The following is a 13074-nucleotide window of genomic DNA, read 5'->3' as shown; positions in this document are numbered from 1 at the left end:
CCTAGTTTGCATAGCCGCTATGGAGATTAATGTGTTATGAAGAACACATAGTCTAGATGCTAAATTGAGTTGCTGCAATGAAAAATAAAATCTCATTTCTTTGTTATAAGGGAAATTATGCATTTATCAAACAAAAGTGCAAACAATTAAAAGAACAACTGAATTTCGCGTAAGTTCAGGTAAAACCAGTATCTACTCAAGCACCAGAGTCTGAACACAATCATTGCACTGCTCTCTCGGGTTGTTCTGTCTAGTCCAGGGGCATCTTGAAGTCTACAAGTTCTAGTTCCTTATGCAAATTTCTTTACCTTAGAAAACATTTTTATCTGATTGGTTTATTAAGACTATAAAAAATTCCCTGGAAGAAAATATGCTTCTGCTCTTTGGAAAAGTCTTATGAGATTTGTATGAGGTCCTGGTACAGTAGTCCCCTTAATTTCAGGTAGTCAAGTAAAGCAGTTTAAAGTACATAGTAGATAAGGAAGTCACACTGCAGCAAAAAGAAAAAAAAAAGAAAAGAAAAAAAAAGAAAAAGAAAAAAAAGTATTCTGTTTGAGGAGTTCTGAAAAGACACCTGTCATTTTATATTTTATCTTGCTTTCATTATTTCTATTTATTATTTTATACAAGATGTGTTGATATTTGAAATAAATACCCTTGGTAAATATATTTTATGTATTAGAAACATTTAATATAATTTGGATATTATAAAACTTGTAAGCTATTGTATTATTTATTACATAGTCATTCACTCATGTTTTATTTATTTTTACTTTTTTAAAATATATTTTTATTAATTTCAGAGAGTAAGGGAGAGGGAGAGATAGAAACATCAATGGTGAGAATCATCAATCGGCTGCCTCCTGCACACCCCCTACTGGGGATTGAGCCCACAATTCAGGCATGTGCCCTTGACCAGAATCAAACCTGGGACCCTTCAGTCTGCAGGCTGATGCTCTATCCACTGAACAAAACCAGCTAGGACTGTTTTAAATACTTACTGAACATAAACTATATTCTTGGTGGTTTCTAATAACTGATCATAAAAAGAAGGGGACAAAGAAATAGAAAAAAATGGGAGGAGAAATTGATTCAAAATAAATGCTTAATATATATGTATATTCAAACAACCCAAAATGGTCAATATTTACAATTAGGAAGATCAATTGTTAAGTTAATCAATTAGCTGCCTGCTCAATGTTTCTTTAGTTAATTCTGATTATTTGTTCTTCATTGAAGTCTTTTATTATTGCCCTCAGAGCTTTCTCTGTGAAGTAAAATTAGCTTCAAATACTCCTATGTTCTAAACAGTTCTTTCAATCACACTTTGGAATAGAGAACAACTGTCAATCTATGTATACTTAACTAAAACAGCATTTCATATTACAGATGAAAAAAATTTTAAACTTGGAGTCATTAATTTGTGAATAGTTTTTTCTGCTGTGGACAGTAAGTAGTATTCTGCTTTTAATACCGTTTCTATTTCTCCAGCAGTGGCCTTTGCACCAGAAAAACACTGCTTGACTCAGTTTTATCAGGGAAACAGATGTAACTTCTTATCATATGTTTTGAGATGGAAATTTTAAGGTTAATATATAGATTGAAATGGCTAATTTCTAAGTTCGTGATGTGACAATGTTGTCATTTCTCCTAAACCTATGTTATCCCTTACAAAGAGCTATGTGAATCAAACCAGATATTGCATATAAAGTAATTAAATGAGGAAAATACTGACTGAAATTTAATATCCTCTTACCATTATACTCATCCTAATGATCTCATCTTTTTCTTTTGTTTGTTTGGTTTATTATTTTATTTTTTCCATCACTATTTATCCCTGTATGTCCTCTTCCACCTTTCTCTCTTTTTCTGGCCTCAATGTCATGAATGGTGGAATCATGGAAGTGTGACTGATATAACTCAGATTTTTGAAAACAACCTGTCCAGCTTGGCGTCCTCATGTCATTCATCATAGCAATAGCTACCATTTGTTGAGAGCTTCCTACTTGCTAGATACTCTAATGAATGCTTTATACACATTGCATTCATATGCTCTATTATGAGGCAAGAGCCACTTTACAGGTGAGAAGACTGTGGCAGAAAGAGTAGTAAGTAACATGCCCAAAGACACACAACTAGTAGATTGCAGAGCTAGAGCTAGGTACTGAACATGGTTGTTTTTACTTCAAAGCTTTATCTTAATCACTAACTTCCCTACCCCCACAATTGAAAAAAAATTATACAAGTTTATACCAGTAGTGGCAGAACTGAATTCCTATACCCAGTACTCAGTATGATTGATTTATTCTTACATCATTAATCTAGACAGAAATAACTGGAGATGCAATTGCTCCAATTCCAACTGTGGCAGACAAACAAGAGTAATAATGTGAAAGCTCCAAGTTCAAATGGTATAGAAAGCTCAGTGTCTGTGCAAGTTCAAGTCTGCCTATTTAAAGATGCCATGGAGACTCATCTGAAGTGAACAAAATGTCTCGAAGAGGGAAGTGATTCCCCCTCAGAAAGGAATCTCTAATGGTGATTTTATTACACCACTGAAGTTCTGATATCAAATTTTTATACTGAAAACCATTAAACCTATTCTTTTACTAGAGGGAAAATGCCTGAACTCTCTTATAAATCATTACACAGATTGTAAAAACACAAAGGACCTAAAATTCTCACCAGTTGTTCATCAAATACTATGACTATTAAATAATATCATGAATTATTAAAGAAATCAGAACAATTGTAGGGTAAATTTTGAATAAAGGTATAAACAGCAAGGAGAAAGCTATAAACTATAAAAGATACAAAAGGAAATTTAAAGTCATTCATATTTCATTTAGGCTTTTACAAATTTTTATGATGGCATTTATACTATAACCTTAAAGAGCTTCTATCAATCTGTTTATAAAATGTCATTGTTATTAGATATCATGATAATACAATAACAATAAAATGCTTCTCTAAATTTTATAAATGGTTAAAATGTGCAAGTGAAAATTACAAATCTCTTTCCAGGAAGTTATCATCAAAATGTCATATAGAATGAGAACAATGTTTCATAAATGGTTATTTCAAAAAATTTTCTGATACATATAATTAATCAAAGAAAATGCACTATTTCACCCTGCTGAGGTTTGCTTGTCCCAATTGCATTGTGTCTCATACTGACATTATGTTCAGTCTACCCTCCTGTCCCTGGTGACCAAAACCAGGTGGCTTGCCCTCACGTAAGGACAAGTATTTTAAGTCTAGATAATCTTATCTTACACACAGGCTATGTACACAAACCCAGATTTTCTTAATGGTCTTTTTAATTTTTAGATTTTGGCTACATTACTTAAGAATAGCACATTGGAAACTTGCATGGCAGGATCTACCAAGACAGATTTGTTCATCAAGAACAAAGTTCAAGGCACAGTCAAATGCAGTTGATGATCTATTCACTGGTAAAGAACTTTCAAAATCCACCAATTGCAGCTTACCCGGCTCTGTGTTTGAGCTTTTTATCTAGGATCCCATCTCTGGAAACAAGTTTATTAAATACCAAAATGCCAATCACCATGTTGACCTGTCAAACAGAAACAAAGGTTGACCTTTCAATGATAATGAAGGGAATCGGGTCCCTGTTTCTCCTGAAACCCTCCTTTAAAGACTCACCCTAGGAAAGCCCTTCTCCAATATGCATAAGTGTATAAAGGAGTATGGAACAATATAACAGTGGTGTGTTACTCTCAAGTTTTAAAGTACAGTAGGTACATTTTATTTCCCTGTTTTGTAGTTAACACTGAGTACATGAACATTCAATTGCCTAACTTTTCATTGGTGCCATGCTATGCCAATCTGGCGTTCTTCTTTCTGAGTCACCCCTGAATAAAGTCAATTGGCTAAATGAGTTTTACCCTATGCCTGAGAGTCAAAAGATTTTGAGTCTCACAGTGTGAGACTGCCAAAGGTGCTAAGGACTTGTCATTGCCCCCAGCAGGGAGAACAGAATGCCTAATTCCTCCTTCTCCGGTGGGGTGGGCAGCATTTTGGTGCACAGTGCTTTTCAAGACAAAGGAGAAAGCCTGTTCAACTCACCAGGACCCTTTAAAAGATGGATGCTAATACCACTTCCCATAATGTGCCTTATTCAACAGGTCTCCGCATTTCTAAGACTCTGACTCTCACTTAAAGGGATTTAAATACAGGTGAAATGAAATCACACACGTTTCTCTCTTGAGCAAAATAGTAAAAAGCTGCCGAGACAGCTGTGGTCTATTTGTAGCAGCCCGTCATGAGGCACACCCAAGGTTCTCTAACCTACTCACTTCCTGATCAAGGAATCCAGCTCCGCACTGAAACCAAGATAATCAAGGAAAAACACTTCTTCTTTTTGCCTCCCTACCCCTTGCCCTCCACCATCAACAGAATCTTGGTGCAAATAGGTGAAGACTATATTGAAACTAGTTTTTCACAAGCAGGATGACTAGTCAAGAAAAAAAACACACACAAAAATTCTACTTCCTTCAATACACTTTGGCCAAATGAAATATAAAGTTGAAATTTGTTCAACCGCAGGTGTAGGAAAGATCCAAAGCACCTGTTAGGAAGGACTTAGGAAGTGTCACTCTCATAACTTCCTGACAAGATACCATTTAATCAAGGGTCTGATCTTCTTCTCATTATCTGAACTAAGAGAAAAAGTGTATTTCATGGATTCTATTAATTTCTAATTTAATCATGGGGAGATTCATCACCACCCCAAAACCCACAATTTGGTCTTTCCAGTATACACATACCCTTTGTTTCTTCATTTTAAGGTCATGTATATATTAACCTAGTAATTTAGGGATATAATTCCAGTGATTAAATAAAAATTCAATGCATCAGACAAAAATGTATCTAACAGTTCCAGTTTCCCTATGCTCTTCTTTAACACCCATGCCTAGATTTTGTTTCTCTTGTGAAATATTAATAGTTTCTGCTCTCTGTTATAGTTTAGTGGAGAGCAAACTTTAAAGGAAGAAAAAGTCACATAGAGTTATTAAGAAAGATGTTGCTAGCTTCCAGTTTATTGAATGAGTTGTTCAATAAACCAAAGGGATCCAACTGCAGAGCATATGAATCTTTGTATTTAATTCAGACCATTTCTTTACTCTCTTAGATTTTCCAAAGACTTATTGGACAAGAAAGATTTGTAATCACTAAATTCAGAGAGAGAGAAAGGCAAATTGGTAGGAATTTTTCATGTTCTTCTAATTAAACACGTATAGGAATTATTTTGTAATTCCAAAGAGAAAAATTTTAAATCCTCATGCACAATATATGGCAGGGGTTCTCAAGTAGGGGTGGTTTTTACCCCCAGAAATATTGGGAAATGTCTGGTTTAAATGAATATTTCTGATTGTTCAAACTGGGGGTCGGGTACTATTGGTATCTAGTAGGTACAGGCCAGGGAGGCTGCTGAACATCCTAAAACACACAAGACAGCCCCACAACAAAAAAATAGCTGATCTGAAATGTCTGCAGACTAAGGTTGGGAAACTCTGGTACAGGAATATATATATTTTCTCATTGATATCTGGTAACAGCAGCAGTTATGAAGATTAAGAGATCTTAATAACTATGTAGATCAAACAGAATAGTATAAAGGTGAAAAGATCATAGATGACATTCTATACATTAAAGAAGACTTTGTTAAAACTTACTCAAACACTTCACAAATAAGAAATTACTGTGAGAGAAATCCCACACTCCCACATTTTATATTCTTCAGTCTTCAAGATAAGAACATTTTAGAGTAATAAAGGACCGAATGGCAGTTGATATTCAAATTTCAATAGCAATTCATTGAACTTTAAAATTCAATGAACTTTAGTCTTCCTTGGCTAAGAAAACAAAATAAGGTGATTTTGAGGTTTACCAGGACAACGGCAGCTGCAGGTCCGACAAATGCGTAGAGTAGTCCTCCTTCCAGAGAGAGCCAGCAGCTGGAAATAATGTCAGAGAGAAACTAACAAACATTAGTGATAAGTGTCAGCCATGGCGTGTGATGCAAATAACTTGAATTACACACTTAGCCTTGGAATTTTGGCAAGTTTCAAAGCTTTCTAATACACACACACACACACAAAGCAAAGATGTGGAAGAAGCTAAAATTAGAGCAATTCATGAATGAGAAATGATATATACCTCTCATGGAAAAAAAACTTTTATCATAAGGCCTTTCAGGCAGCTAAAGCATTTTAGAGAAATTACTCTTGCTGTGAGATTTTTATATTGACTTTCAGTACAAAGGTGACTATTAAGTTTTGTAAAATGCTGCTTTCTATCCGTTATAGAATCTTTCCAATATACTTTTAAGCAAGAACAGTGTGTTTTTAGAGTCAGACATGCCATTTACCCAATCCTCCTTGAGGCCATTGAGATACTGGGCGAAACTGATTTAAAAGCCATCATTACAGCAAACAGGTAATTTACAGTTTCCATGATTTTTTCTCTTCTAGTTTTACTTTTTCCCTAAACTACTGAGAAAATTCAGTAAAGATAAGCTTTGATTATTAAATTAACCAAGAGATATAGGTTTGCATTGATAGGAACGTGGTAACCCATTTATATAAAAACATTTCATTCTCTCACAGCATAGGTACCTGAGGAGGGCATGGGGCTCATACTGGAGGTTTTGCGAGGTTTCATGAAGAAATGGGAAAGTGAAATAAGAATTCTGAACAATGCTGCAGCATTGACACCCTAACCTCTCTTCATCTGCACGTGCAAAATCCAGGAGAGTCAAAGGAGGAAAGCATGAGGGACCTACTAGTCACTGCTGATGTAAAGGGTCAAGCCCACCATTTCACCCACCTTTTCAATGTTAATTTCAGTCCACAGAATTGACATGCTGCCTTCAAAATTAACAATTTAATAATAACTTGTTCGATATTTGTTCTCACAATAAACTTCTATATTGGTTGTGGTGGTGGTTACATGACTTTGGCATTTGTTAAAACTCACAGAACTCTAAACCTAATAGGGTAAATGTTACTCTATGTAAATTATACCCCAATTAACATTTTTAATCTAGAAATTATATATATATATATATATATATATATATATATTCATAACACAAATGTATGTTCATGTGAGCATTCAAAGTCTACATTTAGTTACTGTTCTTTACCATACAGTGTATGGATAAAATTCTGCTTTGCCACTTTGAACCTGACAATTTAATGTTAATTTTTAAAAATGAAATACCTGGAGAAAAAAGTCCTTCATCTAATAGAACACTTCAGTTTGCCGTTTCTGATATTGCCACTAAATTTCTACTATGTTTTTGCATAAATTAATCTTCAAGCTGATAACATTACTCATTGTACTGTATTTGGTTTTAATCAAAAGCTCCTTGAAATTTGGAATCATATCATCCATAATCCTACTTCTTTCCCCACCCCCAATACAATGCCTTTCAAAGACCAGATTCATACCAAAGGCATCACTGATGATTTATTTAACTACAAACATGATTGATCACTGTGGATAGACTTACTAGTGATCAGTGCCATATCCTTTCGTCCTGGTGAAGCCTACTGATGTGGCCACTACTAATGCTGGTAAACCTGGAAGAAAAACATTGTCACACTTCACACTACGCCACAACCACTGTGCATACTGGCTCGAGAAAAGGTAGGACAAACTCGAATACTTAAATCGGAGGAATAGCTATAGATGAATCACTTCATAAGGTATGTTTCCATTACAAAATTTCTTTCAACTACAAAACTATGAGAGTGACAGCTGGGTTTTTAACTCAGTGCACTTTCTCTGATGTTGCTAGGTTACCACCACATTTGACATGAGTTTAAAAGAAACTAATAACAGAGCTTTAGTATATCTTTTAAGTTATTTTTTCCCGTAGGGGTTCACACTGTTATAAAGAAAAATTATAGTTATAAAATGAGAAAGGCAAAAAAAATAAAAATAAAAAGGATATCCTGGTGTGATAGAATATCACAGAAGTAGAACATTCAGTTGACCACATATTGATCCACAACCAAAGTGAATCTTATCACTTAATTCCTTATGTTTTACTTATAATAAGAATGTAGGAACAGGATTAAGGGCCCTAATTAATTATTTTTGTGCTTTCTGATTATTCCCCTTTAATAATCCTGCATGAAGATCAGAAAATATATGCCAGTTTCACAGACCTCTGGATAGGTATCACTCCATGCATTGCTCAGTTCCTCTTGGAATTCACTTGCCTGCATACCTGCACCAATTTTGACCTAACATCTTTTAGTTATGTCTGTATGAATCTACCTTACTCAAGTTCAATGGGACCTCCCTATGTTTTGATAAAGAGAGCTTAGTCTAATCTATGTTGTTTATATTCTTTTTTTAAGTTTTGGCCATGCCTTCTTTTCTGAAAGACCATGATTGTAAAATCTATCATCTAACCACCTTCTTGCATTCTCTCCATCCACCTTTTTTCTCTCCCTATCATTTTCCCTCCTTCCTGCTAGTGTCTTCTGAGTCTTTTCAAGTGGCATCATATTCCTTCATGAGATTTAATGACAAGAACTATGAAGAGCACTTCAAGGGACACACCATATTTTTAAACAAATACTGCACGCTCTCTTCTCTCTCTCTCTCTCTCTCTCTCTCTCTCTCTCTATATATATATATATATATATATATATATATGTAATAAAAGGGTAATGGGTTATATGAAATTAGACCGGACATCTTCCAGACGTCCTTCCTGACCAAGCCGGGCCTGAGGGAAGCCAGTCCAGATCCTGGGTGCCTGCCGGCAGCTGGAGGAGGGAAGCAGCCCGGGTCCCGGGTGCTGGAGGGAAGCCTGTGCTGGCAGCTGGGGAAAGGAAGGCTTACTCTTGCATGAATTTTCGTGCATTGGGCTCCAGTATATAAATAATTAAATCATGATATGCCATGTCATTAGTTGACTTTTTTAATTAACTGGAAAAATTTCATTAGGAAAAAACATTCTCTTGGGTCATAGTTGAAGAATTAATATTCTTCCTCCTATACAATTTAGATTTTTAAATGTTTTTCTAAATTTACTTTGACTTAATAAAACTCGTATGCCACCATTCTGCCCATTCACAGACTTCCTGATAATTTAGCACCATCAGTTTAGCACTTTTGTTACCCAGAGTCATTTAATACTAGCTGTAAACTTGGAGATCAGCTGAAACCTACCCTTATTTAATGCTATTAAATAAGGTAGTTGCCAATCCTAACAATCGCCACTTCAAGGAAAGTCTTCTTAACTGCAACCTATATGACTTGGATGTATGGTACTAGTTGATGAAAAAAATTCAATACCAGTCCAACTTTGAAAGGCCTATGACATGAAATCCAGACAAAAATTTTATGAAAGTGTAAGTAGAATACATTTTCTAATTGCTTAATGGCATTCTCATTTATTCTATTAGGACAAAGAGCCTGGATACATTTATCAGACATGACAGACCCTTGCTGAAACCTGATGAATAATCCTTAAGTGTTCTTGACCCTATTTTTCCCAGCATGAATTATTCTGGTATTGTAATAAATCCACTTATTTGTAGTTTTCCAGGCTCCCTCAAGCATCCTATTCTCCAGTCTCTGGTATATTCAGTATTTGTTGTATATTTGGTCCCAAGTTCTCAGTGTTTTTAGTGTAAGTCTTTTGAAACTCAAAGCAAACATCTTGGGATTTTTCTAAAAATAGTTTCTTAAACTAAACAAATTAACAAATTTTAATTAAACATTAGAATTGACCCTATAAAATGCATAGACTTTCAAGATGTCTAATTCATAAGATAATTTAAGAAAAAAAATCCTATTAAAGATGGGCAAAGAATTAATTAATTCTCAGTTTGTCAACAATTCTGCTTTTCCTTTGAGGCCCCAACTGACTATACATGAGGTTTCATTCAATCTCTAAGTGGGTTTTTCCCACTTAGAGTGAATAGCTATAGTCTTTAATAGTTCTGAGTGCTCTTGGAATGAATTCCTCAGAGTTTTCTTGTGGGACATACTTGCCTAGTGTACATGACCTTGAGCCCTGAACATTTTAAAAGATTTTGCACTTTCAGAACATATCAGCATAGAACACTGCTTTTCTCAGCCTGTAGATACCTCAGGCCTCATCTTACACTACACACTGATGATTACCAGCTGTCTATGTAGTCATCCAATATGTATTCCTTGTTAAAGTTCCAAATGCCTAAAGAATGTTAAAAAATGGCCAACTTCATATATTTCCACTTCCATATATCAAATTATGTACAAATTAAAGTAGTCTTAGAGTAATTATACTCTATTGCTTTATTATATAAGTATTCAAAGTCATCTAACAAGATCACGGAAGGGTTTATTATCATGCTTACCCCATCCAAGGCACAAAAAGCGTTTCCTTATAAGCCGTGTTCTAATTTTTCCAGTTACAGCCATATATGACTGCCAAGCCTCCGTCAAAACCCAACAGAATGAAGCCAAGAAGAAAAAGTGCAAAAATGCAGTGGTGGTTGTACAGATGCTCTGTGGAAACAAAAAAGACCCATGGTGATTATGGAGGGAATCATGTGTCCTTCAGAGGACTGTTAATCATTCCAATGCATTACTTTTATTTCAAATATCTACCGCCCCTCTGTGACAGAGTAATTATTTACAGAAATTAGAAACCCTGTGGTCTTTATGTATATAGTACGTATGATTAAAAAAAAATTCTCTTTGTGTGTTCAATTTTTTATGAGAAGAAGCCTAAATGTAAATTTAAACTCAGGGGAAATTAAAATTACTGCTTTACTTGAATGTTTTCTTGAAATATAATTATGGGAATGGTCCTTTCTTTGGTTTAATTTAAGTTACAGACATCTCACATAATTCTTTGGGCTACATTCTTTATCCTTCTTTTTTGGCTGATAATTCTTTGTTGTTTTATCTGCGTGGAAGTTAAGATTACATAGCAACAGCCTTTGAAAAGGAAAAATTACTTTGCTTTTATACAAGTGTGATACTCAAGGTATAAGAACAAAGCACAAAATGGTTTGGCTAATGGCCTAGTACAAAATAACATGTATTTTAAAGCACTTAATACATTCTCTATGTTATTACATTTACATTACAATGTGTGTCTTAATCAAATCATTTTGAAAAGCTAATCTAGTCTCTGGCAGTACACAGTCATGATTTCACAGATATTTTATGCAACTTAATCCCGCTGAATGTGCCAACCATTAGTTATTTGTGACTTGTCTGCAAAGACGAGCAACTTCATTTTGGTAAAGGTGGCTACTTATTTCACTATTGGTATAATTTCTTTGTGTAAATCTTGTTATAAAGCAAGTCTTTATAAACCAGAACTAGTAACCAAACTAATTTTCCCTTTGTCAGTTTCAGTCTTACTATTTCTAAAAAATGAAGAGAGTAAAACCCAGAACTAGAAAAAAATAAAAACTCATAGTAAAGCAATAAAAATACAACCTTCATCCTCCCACTTTCACTCCACACTGCTAAAGCAGAATTATCTTTTTAAAATTTAGGTCCAAATTATTCACATTATTTGCTTATTCTGGTGAAATTCACCAGATGTTAATTTAGCTTTCCAATTCTTTTAATCCTATATAAAGAAATGTATCATATTTATCTCGCCAGATTGTTTTAATAATGAAGGATAATGTATAGAAGCTGAGTAGCGCTGTGGTAGGCATTTAGCAAGTACTCAACTGACTATGGCTATAATTATCATCATTTTTAATAGTACTAACAAAGGAGTTACCATTTTTTCAGTTTGCAATTTCTAATTTCACACAGGACTTAAACCTACTTAGTACTTATGTTTATTCTTACAAAGATGATAACTCAGTATGATGAAGTATTGATTCCTAGCACCCTCTTCCTCACACCTTTACTCCTGTTTCAGGCATAATGTCGTAGCTTTAACCAACTGAGATTCCTGCTATATGTGAGACATTGAGGTTTAAGTTTAAATATCTCCAGGATGACTACTTTGCTCATTCCTGATCTACAGTAGCTGATCTCATTTTGAATTTCAAAGACCTCTTCCATTCAATATCTGAAGACTAGTTATACTTTCTAATTCACGTGCCATTCATTTCCTTCCACCAATTTATTTAAATTGTGTGGGCTAACAAACCTATTCCTTCTCTATTTTTAAACTATCAATATAGGGTTATAAAAAACAGTGTAAAATGTTGAAATGTTAATAATTGCTGGAAGCCCTGCAATTTTATGATAACAAAATTCTCAAAGTCTCAATACAGAGATTTCTAATTTGCTTTCTATATATGATGTTTCCTGATACTTTAATTCTAATACAAATTGAAATACATGTAATTGGGGGATACTGACATTTATTTCAATAAATTCATGTCTCTCTGGACAACAATGGCTACAACATGTGTGGGAAAATATATAGTAACTAGATGAGAAAAACCCATTTCGATGGGTAATAGCATTTTACTATGGTCAAATGAATATTCATAAATGTCTTGAAATTGCTCCAAGTATGCAGGTAGACTATTTCAACCTAAGGCATGTGTGGATTATAAAGGTTTAAAAACCACAAAACTAATCTTACATGAAGAGTGTACCAAAATCTAAGATCCTGAGAAAGAAAGAAAACAAGCTATATTTTGCTTCATCATCATGTGAAGAATCAGTATAAAATCAGATACTCCACATAAAGAAATGCACACGGATTTGTCTGACATTTTGTATTTGCTAAACTATTGTCACCTGTCCTGTTCTTGTTACCACTGGCCCTACTGTCACGGCCTCCAGAGTTAACAGCTTCTTGGTCTGCGTGTGTCTGTTCTTCAATCCCACCGCAGCCGGGTCGTCACAGCTCACCATACCAAATATGAGATTCATGGACACCTCAAGCTCATCATCCTAGTCTTCTGCTCCACCTGCTTTGTCAGATCCCAATCTGGTCCTGCTTTATAGCTGATGAGTGTGATTAACAAATATTGCACAACTTGAAAAGGTTTTTAAATTGGAAAACTGAGCACTGTTTATACCTCTCACCCTTGCGTATACCCTTCACTC

The 13074-nt window shown here is 34.7% G+C and overlaps 1 protein-coding gene across 1 annotated transcript in view; it reads right to left on the bottom strand.

Annotated features, from left to right (window-relative positions):
* ADGRB3 (adhesion G protein-coupled receptor B3) overlaps positions 1 to 13074 on the bottom strand; it is a 690088-nt gene that overhangs the window by 48208 nt on the left and 628806 nt on the right. Inside the window, exons 21-24 of the mRNA XM_081094478.1 lie at positions 10392 to 10542; positions 7541 to 7610; positions 5915 to 5981; positions 3492 to 3577 (exon numbers count right to left, since the gene is read on the bottom strand). Coding sequence (XP_080950604.1) covers positions 3492 to 3577; positions 5915 to 5981; positions 7541 to 7610; positions 10392 to 10542 — 374 coding nt within the window. The remainder of the gene's footprint in view (positions 1 to 3491; positions 3578 to 5914; positions 5982 to 7540; positions 7611 to 10391; positions 10543 to 13074) is intronic.

Source organism: Myotis nattereri (genome assembly GCF_964212035.1).
Source record: "Myotis nattereri genome assembly, chromosome: 6".
In the NCBI taxonomy this organism is placed as follows: domain Eukaryota; kingdom Metazoa; phylum Chordata; class Mammalia; order Chiroptera; family Vespertilionidae; genus Myotis; species Myotis nattereri.
Note: the sequence above shows the minus strand (reverse complement) of the source record. Positions and strands in the feature narration are given on the sequence as shown.